This window comes from Neomonachus schauinslandi, chromosome 1 (assembly GCF_002201575.2).
Source record: "Neomonachus schauinslandi chromosome 1, ASM220157v2, whole genome shotgun sequence".
Classification (NCBI taxonomy): Eukaryota; Metazoa; Chordata; class Mammalia; order Carnivora; family Phocidae; genus Neomonachus; species Neomonachus schauinslandi.
In genome coordinates, this window is record NC_058403.1 from 163,468,560 (window position 1) to 163,490,635 (window position 22,076).

At 49.5% G+C, this 22,076-nt stretch overlaps 1 protein-coding gene across 1 annotated transcript in view; it reads right to left on the reverse strand.

The window, feature by feature from the left end:
- Positions 1-22,076, reverse strand: part of IRAK2 (interleukin 1 receptor associated kinase 2) — a 59,484-nt gene that overhangs the window by 35,104 nt on the left and 2,304 nt on the right. Inside the window, exon 2 of the mRNA XM_021694985.1 lies at positions 15,880-16,062. Coding sequence (XP_021550660.1) covers positions 15,880-16,062 — 183 coding nt within the window. The remainder of the gene's footprint in view (positions 1-15,879; positions 16,063-22,076) is intronic.

Consider the following 22,076-nt stretch of genomic DNA (forward strand, 5'->3'; position numbering starts at 1 on the left):
GTCTCTCATTCTCTCTCTCTCAAATAAATAAATAAAATCTTTAAAAATAAATAAATAAAATAAAATCTTTTTTTTTTTTTTAAGATTGTATTTATTTACTTGAGAGAAAGAGAGCAAGCACACAAGCGGGGTGGGGGGAGGGGCAGAGGGAGAAGCAGGCTCCCCACGGAGCAGGGAGCCCGATGTGGGGCTCTATCCCGGGACTCCAGGATCATGACCTGAGCCGAAGGCAGACGCCCAACCAACTGGGCCACCCAGGTGCCCCTAAAAATAAAATCTTAAAAAAAGAAGAAGTAGCAGAGCTGAGCTATTTCAAGTTCAGGCTCTGGGATGGAAACCAGCCCCACGACCTCCCAGCTCTGTTGACCTCAAGCCCCTTTTGTGAGGACTAAGGGACACAGTGTGTACGACCTGCTCAGCGCCAACATGGGAACTTCATGGTTGTTGCTATGATATTTTAAAATATTGGTTATCTTGGTGTGCCTGGGTGGCTCAGTCGCTGGGCGTCTGCTGTCAGCTCAGGTCATGATCCCAGGGTCCTGGGATCAAGCCCCACATTGGGCTCCCTGCTCCGTGGGGAGCCTGCTTCTCCCTCTTTCACTCCCCCTGCTTGTGTTCCCTCTCTCGCTGTGTCTCTCTCTGTCAAATAAATAAATAAAATCTTTAAAAATAAAATAAAATATTGGTTATCTCTTCAACAGCCCACATATTGAGTGGAAGGAGGGTAGGATGGGACTCTTTCAGTTTTTACTTAACACAACTCTGAATCATTCACACTGTGTTTAAATTTTTTATTATATATATTTTTTATTGTGGTAAATTACACATGACATAAAATTTACCACCTACGCCATTTTTAAGTGCACGGTCCAGCGGCATTACGTCCAAGCACCCTGTTGTACAACCATCCCCACCATCCACCACCAGAACCTTTTCGCTTTCCCAAACTGAACTCTGTCCCCATTAAAAACCAACTTCCCATCCCTTCCCCCACAGCCCCTGGCACCCACCATTCTACTTTCTGTCTCTAGAAATGTGACTGTTCATTAAAGTGTTTTAACTTATGTGGGTGTTTTTCTTAATTCACTTTAATAGCAACTAAAAAGATGTATGTGTCTATCCCATCCATTGACATGGAAAGGTATTACTACACCGTTGAGTGACAACAGAGCTTATAAACTATGTAACAAGTTTTCTGTAAAATATGTGTAAAAGTATAGAAGACATCTGTGTATGAAGAGAAAAAGAAGATGAAGAACATATACAAAATGTGAACAGTGATTATTTCTGGGTAATGTGATTATCAATGATTTTACATTATGGGGTACGTTGGTTGGTTGGTTGGCTTTCCATTTATTCACACTGTAGAATTTTTCAACAATGATCATGCTTTGGTTGCAAAGTAAAGTATGTTTCCTAAGGAAAAAAAAAAAAAAATCAGGAAGCAAGCTAGTTAGCTACAATAATGACCAGAACTGAGTCTTCCAAGCTAGAGTGAGTAGCCATTTGTGCTGGGGAATCCATCTGACCCAGATTAGCAAGCAGGTGATCTCTACATTTAGATCTCACTCACTTTTGTTTTTTGCCACCCACTGTTTATGATGTGTTCTTGATATTTTCACTACAAGTATTCTCACCACATCCTGGCCCCAGCTCCCCTCCCACTAGGTGGGCCAGGCCTGCTGGTGAAGGGGACCTCAGACTGCCACTTCCCACAGAGGCCAGGCCACAACCAGAGGAGATGCTCCCAGCTGCACTTCCTTCCTGAAGGTCCTACCTGCACCCTGAACTGTCTGTGACCCCAGAAGCACCAGCACCTTCCCCTGTGTGCGGGCCCCACTGAGCCCTGGTTTCCTCATTGTCAAATGAGGGGGGTGGGGGAGGGGACATCCGGGCCTGACCTGGCGGCAGCGTCCTATTACTGGGGTCTGTTTTTTATTTCTCTTTCGGCACAAATCTTGGCCTGTTAGGACGTATCTGGCAGGAACATTGAGGCCACCAGCCCATCTGCGGCGGACCTCTGGGGCCTCCACCCATGCGGGACATAAAAGGCTTCATTATGTTTTCATCCTAAGGAAGAGTTCAGCTTTTCTCTGTTTTTCTGTTCTTTTGCAGTGACACGCAGCGGCCTACAGCTGGCACAGTGGGTCACGGGCCAGCACTCAGGGGTCGGGGACCCCACACAGGGAGGGGAGAACTGTCCTGTGGCCTCGGCAGGGCCTACCTGCCAGCACATTCCGGGCTGACACCCGCCCTCCCACCTAGTCAACCTCCAAGGGTCACATGCGCCACAGAGGTAAGCTGACAGAGCCCCACGTCAGGCCCACAGCGACAATCTGATGACAAACTTCATTTTCCTGTGAAACCCCTGTCTCAGCATACTGGGAGTTTTCAGATGTATCTGAAGTGCTGACAATAACTAAGAGGTACAGGAACGCCTGGGTGGCTCAGTCGGTTGAGCGTCTGCCTTCGACTCAGGTCATGATTGCGGGGTCCCAGGATGGGGCCCCCTGGGGCTTCCTGCTCGGCGGGGAGTCTGCTTCTCCCTCTGCCCCTCCCCCTGCTTGTGTTTTCTCGCTTGCTCACTCTCTCAAATAAATAAATAGAAATCTTTAATAAATAAGAGGCATAAACATTAAACATCTCCACTTCCCGTCTTGCATTGCTGGTGCCTGATCTGAGGCAGAAGATGCACAGTGGGCCTGGGAGGGCCTCCTTCCCCGCCATCAAAACCAAGAGAGGGAGACAGTGTGGCTTCTCTACGTTTCATGCCTGGAAACCTGATCTCTAATAGCCAGGCCGATACGACGCCCACTCTTTCAGGCTGCCACACCCGAGCGCTTATTGAAGTAAAAACAGAATATCGATGACAGGATGGGGCAAATGAAGCCCAAACATTAGTGAGAAAGGGTCGTCACAAACATTAAATCTCACCGCAGGTTTCCTGTCTGCCAAGGGGAGACTGGCAGCAAGCTGGGTGATGTCATTCCTACGACAGATAGATAGGGGAAGCCTCGTGCTTTTTTCCCGAGATTATATTCTCAAAAAAACGATTCTACACACGTCAAGTTGATTCTGCAGCATCATGAGATCCAAAAATATAAATTGTGATCAAAGAGTAGAACGGAGCATAGGGTGGGGAAGCTCCCCTTTGTTTCCAGGTCCAGCCCCTACAATTCCCACCTGTGTGCCGAGGGCAAATTTCTTAACCCTGAGCATCATTTGCGTCTATCTGTGGAGTCAGAGTGATTATAACCTCTCTGTCCCAGGACTGCCTCAGGACTCAGTGGGACAAGATGTGCAAAGCCGCCAGCCCGAAGCCAGGGACAGGGCACAAACTGTGCAAACGGCCATCCTCTGCCTTCTCTCCCTGCCCAAAAAGCGCGGAGAAAGAACCTCTGATCCCCAACGTAGGGACTGTGAAGGAAGCATTTGGGGTGAATGGCTATGGTCAGCATTTTAAAGGCTCTCATGGTAACTGTGACTCTCAGCAGGCGGTGGAATGGTCTCGAAAGGCACAGTGGCTGTGCGGCAGAGTAACAGGGGAACCCAGCAGGAGGAGAGGTAGGACCTGCTTCCGCCTGCCTGTGCTGTCGGAAGCCAACCTTGCCACACACGGGTGGACCCCCAGGGATGGGGAGGGGATGCCAGTGACTGAAGTAACAGTTTCAGTGACTGTGAGCAGTGAGGGGTTGACATATAGGTTCTCAGAACAATTAAATCAGAGTCTGGATGTTCCTGAAAGTTCCCCAGAGGAACTTTCCAGAGGGATGAGGGTTGAGTTTCGGGCACCAGGGGACAGAGATACGGGAGCCAAGCGTTTCTCTGTGTGTCCTTCATGGTTCACAGTGGGTGACAGGCCTGATTTCTTTTTCTCTCTGCTCTGTAGTTCTGGGATGTCCCATGCTCTCTTTAATGAGCAAGAATCACTTATGCTGTGGAGCCAAATGATGAGCTCACAGCATTTCACATGCTTCCCATGGGGAACCCCGGGTCAGGCTCACTGGCCAGGTAAACGTTCCTGTCTCATGTGACAAACAAGATGAGGACCCGTACCCCAACTCCCACAGAGTAGCCATGAGGATGAAATAAGCAAGCGCTCAACAGTGATAAGCTATTATTCTTATTTACTGTGGTTATTATCACCATCCCCAACCCTAGGTCAGGCTCTCTCCTAAGTGTTTTCTCATATGCATGACCTGGTTTTTTTGAAGATTTTATTTATTTTTTTTTTTAAAGATTTTATTTATTTGAGAGAGAGAGAATGAGAGACAGAGAACATGAGAGAGAGGAGGGTCAGAGGGAGAAGCAGACTCCCCGCTGAGCAGGGAGCCCGATGCGGGACTCGATCCCGGGACTCCAGGATCATGACCTGAGCCGAAGGCAGTCGCTTAACCAACTGAGCCACCCAGGCGCCCCGAAGATTTTATTTTCAAGTAATCTCTACACGTAACATGGGGCTCGAACTTACAACCCTGAGATCAAGAGTCACATGCTCTACCAACTGAGCCAGCCAGGCGCCCCTATGCGTGGCCTATTTAATTCAGATAACAGCTCTGGGGAAAAGGTTCAACTGCTATCTCTGTTTTATATATTCAAAACAAGCGAAACCTAGAATAGTTATTTATATTTTGCTTATTTTATGCCCCACTTCCTTCGATTGAAAGGCTTATGCATGCTGAGCCCGTGGGAGAGAGGCCTGGGGTCTCCTCCCCAGCTGCACAGGGACACTGAACACTGTGACAAACCCAGAAACCAACACTTGAGCAGAGGGGACTCTAACCGCCAATGAGGTCTTTCCTCAGTGAGCACAATCTGGAAATCCCTCCCTCCTTCCACAGTCCCCACGATAAACAGTGATGTAATCATTATTACTCTTCAGCTGACTCATGAGGCTGAAATGGATCCTTCTAGAACAAATAAAAGTGACTCAGCCATAACCAAAGAACCCCGGTGCCAACTGGCCATATCAGTGACAAACATAGCTTTCTGGGCCCTCTTTTTTCCTTTCCCTTTTAATCTCTGGGCTGGACCCTCCTGGATATCCAAAGTCCAACACTCACACACACACACACACACACACACACACACACACACTCAAAACTCCCAATTCAAGCTAGACACAAAATTAGGTAAATCTGAGAGAATGGCCTCCCAACAGACCTTCCTAATTGCTCTATCTCTGGTTCTCCATTGGACCTGTACTCCACCAGCTGCTAAAATGATTTATCCTTCCCCATTCATTCATTCATTCATTGTATTAGGGACTGGGGATGCCATCCATTATCAAAACTGACATGATCCCAACATTAAGCTAGTTAAATTAAGAGATTTCTAATTATCAACTGGGAGAAGTTTTCTGGTGAAAACTAACTCGACAGAGGGAGGGGTACCCGACAGACTGACTTAGGGAAGCCAGGGAAGCCTTCTGTAGGCAGATACCATTTAAGCAGAGACTCAAACAATGAGAAGGATTAGCCACGGGAAGGTGCAAGGGAGTTGGGGAGAGACCAGCATTCTAAGGAGAACATATACGAAGGTCCTGAGGCAGGAAACAGCTTGGTGTATCTCCTCAGAGGAAGGATGACCCTAGTGGCTGAGCTGTAAATGAAGGGGAAAGTGGCACAGATGAGGTGAAAGAGCTGGGCAAGGGTTAGACCATGTGAGACCCCACGGGCCATGGTTGGGTACAACCTTATCATCCACCCCCATGAACTGAAGTAATCTATGGGCAAGACACTGCTTACCAGAGACTCCTTTGCTCCCTCTCATACCCAGCCTCCCTTGCGATTAAGCTGGGCCACATGACTGGTTCTGGCCAATGGGTTTTAAGTGGAAATGCTACTGTCACTTTCTGGATGGAGGAAGGAAGAGCCAGTGAGCCTCTTTCAGGCCTCTATTCCCCGGTCACACTGACCCCGGAAGCCATGTGTTCCAGAAGACAGAGCCAGCAGCACCGGACTTTGAGAAATCCATCTGTGTGGTGTTGAACAACGGAGGTTTCAGGGTTTATCCACGACTGCAACATAACCCAGCCTATCCTGGTTAACGGATGATCTCAATATGTGTTCAAAACTTGCAACCCACAGGAGCAGTTATGCTAGCTAGTTACACTAGCTTAGCACAGAGCAGGAGTTCAGTAAAGGGCAGTTCCTTTCATTCCAGCTCTCACCTTCCCTCTCTAAAAAATTGGGGACTAATTTAGGTGCATTGCACATACGCTCTGTTCATTCTCACACAACCCCCCAAAATCCCCACAGTGATTAAAGCCTCGCTCTGTTCCAGTGGAGTAACTAATGTGTGGAAAGAAAGTCAGGTGACCTGTCCTGAGCCACACAGCAGTAACTTTTTTTTTTAAGATTTTATTTATTTGACAGAGAGATAGAGAGAGAGCCCAAGTAGGCAGAACGGTAGGCAGAGGGAGAGGGAGAAGCAAGCTCCCCACTGAGCAGGGAGCCCGATGTGGGGCTCGATCCCAGGACCCTGGGATCATGACCCAAGCCTAAGGCAGACGCTTAACTGACTGAGCCACCCAGGTGCCCCATCAGCACTAACTTTTTAAAAACCTCACCATCTCTTATGTTTTGCAGCTTCCCGGTTTATGAGAATAATAGACAGGGCAATATGTGTACCTTTTTACAGAGGGGAAAAGTGAGATCTGATGCCATCTAGTGACCTACCCCAGTAGGGTTTAAGGTCAAGCAGACCTGGGTCCCCACCCCAGCCCATTACTTACTAGCAATGTGGCTTTCGGCGTGTTAGTTAATCTCTGAGCCTCAGTTTCCACATCTATAAAATGGGAATAATAAGATTTATGAAGTAAGATGCCTACCTGGCACATATTAGGTGCTAAATACAAGTTATAACTAGAACCAGTTAGGCGGATTCCTGGCCTGGGGGGGTCTTGGCCAAATACAGTGCCACCTCCGGGCCACTTCTCCAGTGGCCCTGAATCCTATCCACGCGTTGTCATTCCCTAGCTTGGAAAGGACAGATATTGGGAAGCCTTCCAAGAGAGCAAAGACATGAGCCCCGTCTGGCCCTTGCAATAGCTTGGGCTCTTTGGGAGGGAAAGAGATCATTCTCTTCCGTTTCACTTTAGGCGGCAGCCAAAAATTCCCCATTCAGTGAGAACCCAGCTCCAGGAAGGAAATGACTCTGGTGAGACGCCAAACCAAAAGTCAGAAAACGTCAAGGTTGCACAACCAAAATGACACTGTGTGAAAACTGTAAAAGTCCAAAGAAAACTCCCGGGAAGATGGTAGCAGCAGGAGGAAAGATAAAACCTCCCGATCCCTTCTGATTCCAGAAGCTTCTTGGGCTCCTACTCAGAACCTCACAGTCCCCTATTCCACACAGCGGCCAGAACAATGGGCACACTTCAGACACAAGTCCTCCAAAATCTTCCCTTCCCTCCCTGAGAAAGCAGCCTCTTGACCACGGCCTGCGAGGCCTCGGGTGGCCTGACCCTGCACCCTGCCCTCTCCCAGGCTCAGCCCGCTGCACTGTCCTCTTGCTGAGACCCCCATGGCCTCTGTTTGGGTCCTCAAACATCACCCCTTCCCACCTTCAGGCCTTTGCATGAGCTGTGTCCTCTGCCTCGAAATGATCGTGCGGTCCCTCAGTCACTAGTCTCACTCGTCCTTCTGATGGAGGCTCAGGTTTCACTTCCTCAGGGAAGCTTCGCCCCATGAGCTCAAATCCTGCCCTCTTCCACCTCACCCTGTGCTTGTCTCCGTGTCATCCTCCTGTCAAGATGTGTCTCCCACACTAGACTGCAGGCTCCCTGAAGTCTAGGACCCCGTCTGTATTTTCATTGCTGTGTCCCTAGTACCTAGCGTATAGAAGAGGGCACTTGATAAATATTTCTTTAGTTCATTACTGACTCTCTGGCCCAGCTTCCATGTATCTAACTCGCTGTGGGGAGGAAGGAGGCAGAGCTTTATCTCACAGGTTAGGCACACCTGGTTTCCAGTCTTCCAGAGCTAGAGCCATCTGATCCTCACCATCGGCAGGCTCAGCTCCTAGGCTGCCTTTGGTGGCATTTAACCAGCTCTAGAGCTCAGCAGTGATGATAGCCAATCCCTTTGGTTGGGAGCCACAGCTCTGATACTGTGGCCTCTGCCTTGAATCCTGCTCCCACGCACCCAAGATGTTAGAACTTAGGCTCTGGAGCCTGGTGCATGGTCCCCCCCCAACCCCCACCCAAGCCTGATAGTCAGGAAAAGTCCCTCTTGGGAGTAGGACCTTCATGTTTTAAGCCCCAGGGTGATGGTTAGCCTTGGCCCCTTGCGTCAGATTCCTCTGAAGCCGAATGCTGGCCTGACCATAAAAATCTGCCCCTGATCCCCCAGTCTCTCCATCATGAAGCTCCCCTGAAATGCCCGGCAAATTTCATCATGGTCACCATTTCACCAGAGCAGTGATTCCCACAATATGTTGGTTCCGTGGGACTATTTATAAGCATCAAATGAAAAGGGGTTCCATGGTCAAATATAAATGGAAAACACTGGCCTAAATAGATCTCTTTGCTGCAGGACTTATCCGAGCCTTAATACAATGGTTTGCATTATGAATCTCCAAAGGTAGGGGGCACTGATAAAAGCATACAGGATTTCCCAAGTTTAGTTACTCATGAACTCTTTGTTTGCAGGGGGCATATCTTGCTGGAGCACTCTTCTGAGGCACGTCGTTTAGGAAATGCTACTCTAGACTGTGATTCACCCTGCAGATGCCTTATACACACAGTACTTTCCCTATGGCAAGACATCTGTCAATCAGGACACACAGACGGCATTCCCCTTCATGTCCTGACCCAGAGATTAGGGTTTCATCCAAGACCAAGCTCTTCGCTGTGGGCTTAGCAGAGCCTAGGGCTGTGACAACATCCATGGAAGACTACTTTACAACTGGTCTTTGCCCAAAGCTGGGAGGTGAAAGTAGAGAGAATGGGGTAAGAAAGAGCAAGAGAAGGGACAACGTCATCTTATAAAGGAGAGAATCAACAGGCATTGCCTAGAGCTGAATGGAAAAAGAATCAGAAATGTAAGGATGTTCATTAAACATTGCAAAAGCAATCTACAGAGGAACTAAAAATCGTGATATAAATGTATTAGAAAGGGAGAGGAGCTGTGTATAAGCTGAATCCTCTTCTTTTAGAAAGTCAGTGGATAATATTTAAATTAATAAATATGAAAAGGACAGTATAAGCACCTTATTTAGAGATAGTACTAATACGGCAGAGAATGCTGCCCACCCCCCCCGCCCCGTCTTCCCACATTCTAGAAGTTTTAGCTAAACATATGGCTGCCTGGCTAGAAACTACATATCCCAGACCAGGAGGAAGTGGGCTGTGAAAGCCTAGTAGCCCCCTGTAAGGACAGCTTCTCTTCAGTTCCCACTTCAGATGAGGCCACAGAGAATAATGAACAGGGAAGCTTCCCCACCCCCCAACACCTGCCCCCACCCCTCACCCCACTTGTTAAAACACAGACCCAGGACCCCACCAGACCCGGAGTTTCTGAATCAGCAGATGAGGCGACCCAAGAATTAGCATCTCTAACGAGTTCAAGGTGATGCTGATGCTTAGAAGTCTGGGGACCACACTTTGAGAACCCCTGATCTACTGAGAAGAAGAAGGGGATGCAGATGGATCAAGCACACAACTTACTCCCCTGGCCTGGGAGGGACCTTCACAACTGCTGCTCAGCCAGGTTTGTCACCTGCTACACATGAGTGGCTCCAGCGTGTTTCTCATTTCAAATGGGAGAGTTCTGATTGTGGCTTCCTGTTCAGATACCACCACGGGGTTCTGGGTGTGCTGGGGGAAGGGTAGCCGATAACTTCTCTTTGGTGGAGAGGTACTGCACCATGAGGGCCTGATCCCCCAGATCCTGGGCCTTGAGCTAAAGGAAGAAACCAATTAGGTCCTCTGGCCTGTCTCCCTTGGGGAAACGGTGAGCATGTTTTAGGTGTGAGAAGACAGGTGTATACGGATATTTGGGTGGCCAAAAGGAGAGAATTATAGAGAGACTGCTGTCCCTCCAATATTTATTCCCTCCTCCTCTAACGTAATAGAAGTTTTCGTTGTGCACATAACCTCCCAGCTATAGATTACATTTCCCAGCCTCCCCTACAACTAGGTGCTATCATGTGACTAGGTCCTGGCCAGTGGCTTGGAAGGCAAGTTAGTCGTGCACCTTGCCTTCCAAGCCCTTTGTGCCACAGCTGGAAGGTGCATGCGAAGCTCGGAGTAGTCCTGTCAGGTGTGAGGGGCAGCCAGGTGTCCAAGGCAGCAGAGCATTACAAAAAACAAAACCAAACAAAACCCCTGATCCTTGATGCCCTGAAGCTGCCCATTCAGCCCTGGGCAGCTCGGACTGTCACAGGAGAGAGAAATAAAGGTCTTAATTAAAATGTCACTGTCGTCTGCCCTTAATAGCAGCAGTGAACCAGAAATGTTAATACAGACAAGTACCAAGAAACAGCTCAAAGAATAAAAAGGGGTTGACCCTGGCAAACCGAGCTGCTGGAGGAATGGGGGGTTAGGTAGTAAGCCTTCTGTGCTAATTTATTCTAATTCTTGTAACATTTAATGTTGGGAGTGTGACAAACAGAGTAACAGTGGTCTTGGCAATGATGGCCGAGAAAATATGAAGGAACGGAGACCCACAGACGCAGCTCTTTACCCAACCACACCAGCAGCCACCCACAGTACTTGATTTCAAGAGACCAGACGCAGGGTGGCCCCCAGCGGGCCCAACGCACCACCTTTCAGTTCAGGCACCGTCTTCAGAAGGCCTCTGTCAAATGCAAATATATTATCTGGAGATGCAAGTGTCCGAGGAAGCCAGTTTATTTCCAGGACCTCTGGTGTGTGTGGTTTTCAAGCACGGTTCTATCCAATCTCTTCTTTTTTTTTATTATTTAAAATCAATTTGGGGCGCCTGGGTGGCTCAGTCGTTAAGCGTCTGCCTTCGGCTCGGGTCATGATCCCAGGGTCCTGGATTCGAGCCCCACATCGGGCTCCCTGCTCAGCAGGAGGCCTGCTTCTCCCTCTCCCACTCCCCCTGCTTGTGTTCCCCCTCTCGCTGTGTCTCTCTCTGTCAAATAAATAAATAAAATCTTAAAATAAATAAATAAAGTCAATTTATTAACATATAGTGTATTGTTAGTTTCAGAGGTAAAGTTTAGTGGTTCATTAGTTGCATTTAACACCCAGTGCTCATTCCATCACATGCCCTCCTTAATGCCCGTCACCCAGTTACCTCATCCTCCCACCCACCTCCCCTATCAAATCTATTCTTAAAGCCCTTTAAGAAGTGGTAGGCAGAAGTCGGGTTCTCAAACTGCCAGAAGCAGCTGAGCAAGTTAATGAAAAATAAGGTTTAACTAATGTTACGATTAGGGAAGGGAAAATGGCTTTGACTAGTTGGACTACAGAAACTTAAAATGCTTCACACATACAGAATACGCCCTCTGTGTTCACCTCCACAAAGGGGCAGAGATTTATATCACTTTCTGCTTTTTTTAAACTAATGAAAAAAACAAGATACAAAAAGGGGAAGTGTCCTGCCTGAGGACGCAAAGCTATAGTAAGAACACAACCAGGCTCTCAGAAGAATAGCCAGGGGATGTGTGGATGTGGAAAGAAGCCTCAGTCTCTCTTCCTCAGACAAATTTAATCAGCAGGGCTAGAGGGGGAAGAGAGAAGAGGTTTGGGGAACAAAGGTAGACTCGCATAGTCCTGACAGGTTGGAGGCAGCTGGACCAGGACAGCAGGGATCTGAGTCAAATTCTAGACAGAAGAGATGCTGACAGAAAAACTATGGCTGTTGTCTGGAAGCCCAAAGAGGTTTCTGTGAGAAAAGCTAAGAACGAGGGTGCTGGATCCAGACACGCCTGGGTGCACCCTCCATCCCTACCCATGACCAGACTTGTGGCCTTGCGGGGAGGGGGGGGGTCACTTAGCCATTCTCGTTTCCTCAGGGGGAAAAGGGGCTCCTCGGAACTGTTGGGAGGAGACTGGCACATCAAAAGTGCTCAGTCACTGTTAGCTTGAAACCGAGTGTCATGCTGCCATGAGTGTGTTTCTTTAAAGTTGGCACTATATTGTTTGTTGACCTCAAATCATTAAGAATATGTTCCAGATTAGTCAACAGTCAGGTTTTGACGTCAATGGCAAGTTGCTATGTCCAACCAGAGGCCTTTCCCAATCCCTGGTGCTTGTCTGCTTTCGGGCCTCGGGACACCCCTGCAGCATCTCAGCCACTCGGGAGAGACAAAACCAGGCTGTGCTGCGGGCCCCGAGCCACCAGCCCCCTCCCCAGAGTGGACTGAGCTGGAAACCCGGGCCCCTGGATTCCAACTGCACTTGCTCCGGCAGCGTTGCCCCTCCCCCTCCCTCCCTGCCTCTTTGCCAGCCCATTAGGAGTCTATCATTAATTCTCTCAAAATGTGAAAAATATCTGAGGGCACATTCAGTGCTAACCGTTTCTCCCCATCCACCAGGCTCTGGGGGTGCAGACAAGCCAGGGTCTGCACACAGCTAACGGGGCAGGTGCCAGTCACACCAGCCAACTGAAATGCCGCAAGGTCCGCGGGACGACGGGGGGCCACGGCACCGTGAGTGTCCCGGGGGGGGGGGGGGGGGGGGCTCCGACGTCGTCCAGCCCGCCTCCGCCGGACCACGGCGGGGAGACTAAAGCCCAGGGAAAGGGCGGGACCCGCCCATGTAACAGCGGAGGGCTGAGCGGTGCCCCTCACCGCGTTCCTGTGAAGCCACAGCACCCCCAGCTGCCCCGGGCACCCCCAGCGGACCAGGACGAGGACCTGGGGGCGGGGCACGTGCAGGCAGGGATGCTGTCTGACAGCACTGAAGGGAACCCTCTCAGGACAGAAGGGCTGGCGGGCCAGGGAGGGGTCTCAGGAAGTCCCAGAGGCGTGGGGGGTCTGGCGGCTGAGCGGACCATCCCTCCCTAGTCTGAGGAAAACAGTCAGCCTGGGGAGGCGGCCAGACCCCAGCCGAGGCTGCAGAGGCTTAGGGGTGGCCGTGTCTGGAGACGTGCCCACTCCTGACTTAGAGATTACACTGCTGGGGCTGGAGGGCCGGGGGTCAGCCTGAGTCTCACGCTGGTGCATCACTCCCCGCCCTGTGAGCAGGATCTTCCTTCCCCACAACTGCCCCCAGACAGGGACTCCTGCTATGAGAGGAATTGTCCTTCATCTAGTGAGACTGTGTCCCTGGATGCCCTAAATCCTGGAGAGTCGCCAAGTGGCTAAGGGCGAGAGAGGGTCCTGCTGCCCCACTGGCCTTCTATGCCCAATGTGGTCTACCCCTATGGTGCCCCCGAAAGCCTGGTTTGGGTTTCATCTCTAGATCCCCCCACCTGCAGGGCCACCCCAATGTCCCCTGTTCTCCTGACATCTCTGAGGGTGGAGGCCTCTAACCCCCCATCCCTCAGTTCCTTGCTTTAGATCCCACCACCCCTCCTCCTGGAAGCCCTCCATGATTCCAGAAGGCCTGAGGTACAGTCAGGAAAGTGCTGAACCTGGGTCTATTGATTCAGCCACATTATGCCCAACCCAGGAACCCCAGACAGAACAACGCCAGGGCCCACACCGGGTCTTCTTCAGGTCTCCGGGGCTCAGAATGTACTGCTCTCTACCTCCCGCACTAGCTCTATGCTCGTTCCGTCAAAGCCCCAGGCTCTCCCTGGGCTCTCTTACCTAAACTCTTCACATGGCTGTCTTCTTTCCATTGCTCCGACTTCTCCTTAAACTGCCCTTCTGTGACTGACATGTTCTAGGAGGCTCTCCTACCTGGTCCCTCCAACCCATTATTTTTACTTATTTTCTGGTCTATTGACTATACCTTCATAAGACTATGTCCTGCATGAGGGCAAAGGACCTGTCTCTTTGCCCATCACTGTATTCTAGAAACAAAGATGGCACCAGACACTGGGCAGGTGTTCAGAAAGTACCTATTAAAAGACTGGCTCATTACCCCCTACTGAAGGGCTCTCTTTGGGGACATGAGGAGGAATGGGGGACCTAGATGGGAGTAACCATAATCCGCCCTGCCTTCAGCTGAGCACTGGCCGAACACCAAGCACTTGACATAATTCTACTTCTTCAACTTTACAGCCACTCCTCATGATAGGGAGCGATTATTACCTGCTAGATATGTTCCCACCGTTGTTGTAATAGTGGATAGGAGGATAATTTGGTAATATTGATGCCACCAATATTAATAAAAACTTAAAATACACAGACTCTCAACCCAGCCATTCCAATGCTAAAAAAAAATCATCCTCCAGGGGCACTTGGGTGGCTCAGTCGTTAAGCGTCTGCCTTCAGCTCAGGTCATGATCCCAGGGTCCTGGGATCGAGCCCCGCATCGGGCTCCCTGCTCGGCGGGAAGCCTGCTTCTCCCTCTCCCACCACCCCCCCCCGCTTGTTGTTCCCTCTCTTGCTGTCTCTCTCTGTCAAATAAATAAGTAAAATCTTTAAAATAAATTAAAATAAAAATAAATAAAAAATCATCCTCCAGCTAAACTGACATATGTGCAAATACGGTGCATACGTCTAAGGGTACAACACTGCGTATGGGAGCAAACTAAGAAGCAAGGTAAACAACTACCAGTAGGTGAAGTAAATAAATCATGGCATGTCTGCCAAATGAACACAATGCAGTTGTTAAAAGAATGTGCTAGGGATGCCTGGGTGGCTCAGTCAAATAAGCATCTGCCTTTGGGGGCGTCTGGGCGGCTCAGTCATTAAGCGTCTGCCTTCGGCTCAAGTCATGATCCCAGGGTCCTGGGATCGAGCCCCACATCGGGCTCCCTGCTCGGCGGGAAGCCTGCTTCTCCCTCTCCCACTCCCCCTGCTTGTGTTCCCTCTCTCACTGTGTCTCTCTGTGTCAAATAAATAAATAAAATCTTTAAAAAAAAAAAAAAGCATCTGCCTTTGGTTCAGGTCATGATCCCAGGGTCCTGAGATCGAGTCCCGCTTTGGGCTCCTTGCTCAGCGGGGAGCCTGCTTCTCCCTCTCCCTCTGCCTGCCACTCCCCCTGCTTGTGCTCTCTCTCTCACTCTCTCTGTCAAATAATTAAATAAAATCTTTAAAAATTAATTAATCAATTAATTTAAAAAGAAAAGAAAAGAATGTGCTAGTGAAGCACCTGGGTGGCTCAGTCAGTTAAGCATCTGACTCTTGGTTTCAGCTCAGGATCTTAGGGTCCTAAGATCGAACCCCACATTGGACTCCACACTGGGTGTTTAGTCTGCTTACGATTCTCTCTCTCTTTTCTCCTCTGCCCCTCCCCCCCTCTAAGCCATAAATAAATAAAAAATAAATCATTTTTACTGTAGAACTTTTTTGGATTTTTATGTAGAGCTATTTTTTTTAAAGATTTTATTTATTTATTTGACAGAGAAAGATACAGCGAGAGAGGGAACACAAACGGGGAGTGGGAGAGGGAGAAGCAGACTCCCCGCCGAGCAGGGAACCCGATGCGGGACTCGATCCCGGGACTCCAGGATCATGACCTGAGCCGAAGGCAGTCGCTTAACCAACTGAGCCACCCAGGCGCCCTGTAGAGCTATTTTTTTAATCATTATTTCTTTCTTTATTTTTGGAAGAGAGAAGCAGAATTTAAAAGGTACAAAAGAACTCAGAGTAAAGTCTCTCTCCAACATCTTGATCCCTGGCCGCGCAACCCCTCTCCCACAGGGAACCACCATTACGGATTTCTTAGGTGGATGGTAAATTCTTTCATTCACACTTTTTTTCTGAGACGAAACAAAGTTTCCCGGCAGCAGTGCGGCTCATGCTGAAATCCGCTCCTGGGCGGCTGCCCGGGGCCTCGTGGCTACTCACAGTTCAGAACGATCTGGGCTGCGCGGTGGAGCTGCAGGCGACACAGGAGGTCCACCAGCTGCTGGACGGTGGCCTGCCGCATGCCCCACCACCACAGCAGCTCCCGTGTGATGCTCACGCCCTGCACCCGCTCCATCGACTTGATCTTCCGCAGCTGCGTCAGGTCTGTGATCACGTACGAGGCTGGAAGGCAAGGGAGGGGCTCTGCTTAGCGTCAGAAAGGCAGTCACCAGAGGGTCCCCAGGCTAGAGGGCTTTGTCCGCAGCATCCTCTCTCTCGGCCCCCATCACACCTGAAATTCCACCTCTAGCCTGGGTCCACCGGCAGCCCAAGGTGTAGGGCTGCCTCCACTTGATACCCGTGGGACTGGCACATCAACTACACTAGAGTGTAAATATCAACTTCACCGCCACACAAAACAGGAGAAAGCCCACTGGACCAGAGGGTCAGGGGTTTTGCCTTTTAGCTGCTTATTCGCTGTGGGCAAGGCACTTCACCAGTGGGAGCCTCAGTTTCCTCAACTGTAGGTGCGGAGGTAATGGAACTTCTCTTGCCTCCCCTCCTAGAATAGAAGCTCCGTGTAGACAGGGAGTTTTTTCTGTTCTGTCCACCGGAAGGTCCCCAGAACAGAGATCAGCACCTGGCACAGAGTGGGGACAAGGCCAGGCCCAGGGTGAGGCAAAGGAGGCACTCATGGGGACAAAATTTAAGGAGGTGCTCACTCTCGGAGCTGATCTTGCACTCTCAGAAGCTGGAGAGTAGGTGCCTCCTTAAATTCTGCCCTGGGGGGGCGCCTGGGTGGCTTAGTTGGTTAAGCGACTGCCTTCGGCTCAGGTCATGATCCTGGAGTCCCGGGATCGAGTCCCGCGTCGGGCTCCCTGCTCGGCAGGGAGTCTGCTTCTCCCTCTCATGCTCTCTGTCTCTCATTCTCTCTGTCTCAAATAAATAAATAAAATCTTTAAAAAAAAAAAATTCTGCCCTGGGTATCTCATTCTCCCCGCCCCTAGGTCCCAGCCCTGGCAAGGGGGAATGAATGAATGAATGAATGAATGACAAACGAAAGAGCAAAGGAACCCATGGCCCAGCATCCTCACAGAACTGTTACAGGATCAAGAGAGCCCATGCATCTGAAAGCGCTTTGCCAACTCTGAAACACTACAAACTTTGCAGGGGGGACCACTGGCAGTAGTAAATATAAAGCATTCCTCCTTCACATTTTTCATTATAAAATGAATGGTTTTTCACTAAAGAAAACTTGGAAAATGAAGGGGAGAAAACACCAATAAAACAAGTTACACAACATCCCACTAGGGTACTTTCCCTTTCCCAAACTCTCCCCTCTCCTCAGCAGAGGAGCATTCTAGATGCAGTTGTTTCTGGCCTGTGAGATTCTGCAGCCTGCTCTCATCTATTAACATTATACCATAAGCATTTCCCGAGTTGTTACAAGTTCTTCATAAATGGCATTTTTTTTTAAGATTTTATTTATTTATTTGAGAGAGAGAGAGAGAGCACATGAAAGGGGGGAGGGTCAGAGGGAGAAGCAGACTCCCTGCCGAGCAGGGAGCCCGATGCGGGACTCGATCCCGGGACTCCAGGATCATGACCCGAGCCGAAGGCAGTTGCCCAACCAACTGAGCCACCCAGGCGCCCCATAAATGGCATTTTGAATGGTCACATGTATTCTGCTGAATTTACTGAAGCGAAGGAGGCTTTTTTTCCCCCCTCTTAACTAGGAATAAAAGAATCACACTTCAGATCCAGAATTTCAAGAAATCATGGAGCAGGAATCCACGTGAACATCAAGTCACTCGTTCACTCATTCAGCAGAATATTATAGAGCACTTCTGCGCTCCAAGACCGTCACAAGCTCTAGAGATACTGTGGCGGGTAAACCAGAAGCCCGTGGAGATTTCTGTTTGAAAAATACAAACATAAGTGAATGGAGTGGGGAAGGGGACCACATTACAAAGGGCCTCAAAGGCCAGGCTATAGCCTTCGGACTCACTTCTAAGGGCCACAGATACTCTGGAAGAGCTCAGAGCCAGGGAGTGGCACCATCACATTGCACAACCCCGTCCCTCTGGAGGAATGGGGAAGATTGAGACAGCCTCCCGAAGAGAGAAAGCCTGTTAGGGATGGAAGGTTCTCAGTTGCAACTTTAGTCACTGGAAACCCCAGGCCAGATTCCTGGTCAGCGGGAAGTGATGTCAACAGGGTCAGAGGCTGCTTCCAGCAGCTGAGAGGTAAGAGTGCAGAGAGGAGGAAGGAACACCTCCCCCGCACCATCTCCAGGCTGTTCGCTGGCAAGCCTACCACTCTTCAGAGGCAGTGTGATGTAATGGGCAAAACAGAAGCCCCGATGTGATGTTCCACCCACAGCGTTGTGGGACGAGCTCTCCTTACAGGCCGCAAGAGAGAAGTAGTAACTAAGCCCTGAGGGGCCTCACAGTTCGCAGGATCCCATGACAGGGGTGTAGCTTAAGGTAGCAACCCATCAACATTTAACCAGGCCCTCAAAACGGGGTAAAGACAAGATAGAGACCTGGGGGGAATGAGTCACTGCCACAGACCCTGCGAAGTTCCTAGCTCTTTTCTCAACGCACATAAGAAATACCTGATGATCACAGAAGATCCGGCTAACAGGACAAAATCAAAGTCCCCATGATCATCCCACTTGGAGGAACCCAAAACAAACACTGGTCATACTTTTGCTTCTATTCTTTCACTTTTCTACAGATATAAAAATACATACTTATGGGGCGCCTGGGTGGCTCAGTCGTTAAGCATCTGCCTTCGGCTCAGGTCATGATCCCGGGGTCCTGGGATCGAGCCCCACGTCAGACTCCCTGCTCAGTGGGAAACCTGCTTCTCCCCCTGCTTGTGCTCTCCCTCTCTGACAAATAAATAAAATCTTTTTTTAAAAAGTACATATTTCTATCAGCAGGACAGTATAATGGTGGTTCAGGGTCCAGATTTTGGATTCTGAGGCCTGGATTCAAATCCTATCCTGCTACTTACTTGCTGTGTACTTGGGTAAGCCCGTCACCTGTCCTTGTGCCTCAGTTTACTTATCTGCCAACGAGGATAACAACCGCACCTGCCTCAGAAGTTGTTGCCAGGATCCGATTAGTTACATATACAGATGTACTCGGAATAGTGCTTCGTACATAGAAAGTGTCACATAAGTGTTAGCTGTCATTATTAAACCAACTTCACTCTATGAAAACCTGCTTCTGTCCCCTGTGGTTGCCACCACGTGGGACCATCCCCCCAGGTCTGAGTCCCTGAATCCTGCAGGAGTTCCCTGAGAGTAGAAAATCTTGCCCATGTTCAAAGTCCTCTGGAACAGACACGACACAGCCTCCTGAAATGACCCACCCTAGGGCCAAATGACCCTTGTCAGGACTAGTGGGACTCCTCCCTGGCTAAGAGAAAAACACTAAGGAACATCCACACAACATGTCCCCTAAGCCTCTCAGCAACTCACCCCCGTTTTTATAGATGAGGACACGAAAGGCTCAGAGAGAGGCAGTCACTTGCCCAGAATCACACAGCCAGACAGGGACAAAGTAGGACAATACACAAAGCCTAGCACAACAAAGGAACCCCTGCCTCCCCACCCCTTGGAAGACACCTGGGTGGAGGAAGCTGTAAGGAGCCTGTTTTCCCCCAGGGCAAAAATGGATGCAGCTGTGATCATAGGGAAATGAACGGGAAGCAGCCACAATATCTGCCAACAATTGTCAGAGCCAAAGAGCATACATATGTGTGGCCATGTGATTTTCTAAATCACTTGAAGAAGAATCTTCCCACCCCACGGCACCAGTACCACAAGGGACCATCTTTTCGAAATGACTCACAGAAGCAGAGACTCTTTAGAGATGGAAGGACAATGGTGACCACCAGTTCTGACGAAGAGAAAGCTGGATAATACTGTGGCTTGGCAAGGAGCAGCTAAATGGGGTCATGGCTGACCCCCAGCCCAGCGAACCCCAACCCAACACGGACCATGGCTGCCCTGGGCTCAAAGCCCTCTCGGTGAGGGGAGAAGTGCACACACCCCATGCCCTCCCCACTCCTACAGCCTTCAGCTCATCATTTATTCAAGTGCTGAGTGTCTGCCCACTGGCCAGGCGCTGTGCTGTAGGCTCTGGGAATACAGGCATGAACTAGACGGGTGACGTCCCTGGCCTCACGGTGCTTACATTCTCCAGGGAGAGAGAGACATAAATAAATAAGGAATAAGGTAATATCAAGGTTTGTTAAGTGGAACAGCAGAAATAAAACAGTGGTGGTACAGACAATAACGGGGGGTGGGGTGGGGTGGGCAGGGGAGGCCTTTAGAATAAGGGGAAGTATGAACTGAGACCTGAAAAACTATGGACCTCCAAAGATGTCAGTATCCCAAAAACCCCAAAACCTATGACTATGGGACCTTACATGACAAAAGGGACATTGCAGATGGGCTTATATTAAGGGTCCTGAGATACGAGGAGCCTGAATTATCTGAGTGGGCCTATGTAATCACAAGGGTCCTTATAAGAGGGAGGCAGCAGTGTCAGATTCAAAGGTATGATAACAGAAGCTGAGGTCAGAGAGAGATTTGAAGATGCTACACGGTTGGCTTTGAAGGTGAAGGGAGGGGCCGTGAGCCAAGGGATGCAGGCAGCCTCTAGAAGCTGAAAAATTTAGGCAAGAAAATGGACTCTCCCTTGCAGTATCCAGAAGGAATGCAACCCTGCTGACTACCTTGATTTCAGGACTTCTGACCTCCAGAACTGTAACATGATAAATGTGTGCTGTTTTTAAGTCATTAAATTTGTGCCAATTTGTTACAGCAGCAAGAGGAATCTCATGCAGACTAGAAAGCCAGCTACGGTGAGCACTGGAAGATGAATGTCCCAGGCAGAAGGAATAGCAAGTGCAAAGGCCCTGAGCCTGCACCAAGGAGGCCAGTGTGGATGCAGCAGGGTGAGCAAGAGTGAAGAGATCAGAAGTCACTGAGGTCAGAATGTGACAGGCTGGGAAGGCCTGGTGGAGTTTGGATTATATCCTACAAGACAACTGGAAATCTTTGCAGGGTTTGAGCAATTCTGGTGTCTCCAGGGCTTAAAAAGTCAGAGGTATTCCCCAAAGAGGATGTACAGAGGGCCAATAAGCACATAAAAAGATATTCAATACCATTCGTCATTAGGGAAATGCAAATCAAAATTACAGTGAGATACCACTTCACACCTGCTCAGATGGCTAGAAGTGAAAAGACAGACAATAACAAGTGCTGGGGAGGATATAGAGAAACTGGAACCCTCATACACTGCTGGAGGGAATGTAAAGAAGTGCAACCAAGATGAAGAACAATCTGGCATTTCCTCAAAATGTTAAATATAGAGTTACCCCATGACTCAGTAATTCCACTCCGAGATGTCCACCTAAGGGAAATGAAAACTTGCAACTACATAAAAGCTGAGACCACAAATGTGCACAGGGGCATTATTCATAACAGCCAAAAAGTGGAAAGAACCCAAATGTTCATCAACTGATGAATGCATACATAAAATGTGGCCCACCCATCAGTGCAATATTATTCAGTAATAAAGAGAAATTAAGCACCGATACATGGTACAACATGGATGAAACTTGAAAGCTAATTGCCACAGGAAAGAAGCCAATCACAAAGGACTGCATATAAGAGGATTCCATTTATAGGAAACGCCCAGAATAGGCAATGCCGAAAGCTAAGGAAAATGGGAGGTATGTGTGTGGGAGTGTTGGGGGTGACAATGAAAGGGTAAAGGGTTTCTTTCCAGGATAATGGAAGTGTTCCAAGGGGTGCCTGGGTGGCTCAGTCAGTTGAGCGTCTGCCTTTGGTTCAGGTTGTGATCCCAGGGTCCTGGGATCGAGCCCCACATAGGGCTCCCTGCTAAGCGGAGAGTCTGCTTCCCCCTTTCCCTCCGCCTCCCCCCCCCCCGCTCGTTCTCTCTCTCTCTCTCAAATAAGTAAATAAAATCTTTTTTAAAAAAAAGTGTTCCAAGGGTGCGTGGGTGGCTCAGTTGTTAAGCGTCTGCCTTCCCCTCAGGTCATGATCCCAGGGTCCTGGGATGGAGCCCCACATCGGGCTCCTTGCCGAGTGGGGAGCCTGCTTCTCCCTCTCCCTCTGCCTGCCGCTCCACCTGCTTGTACTCTCTCTCTCTCTC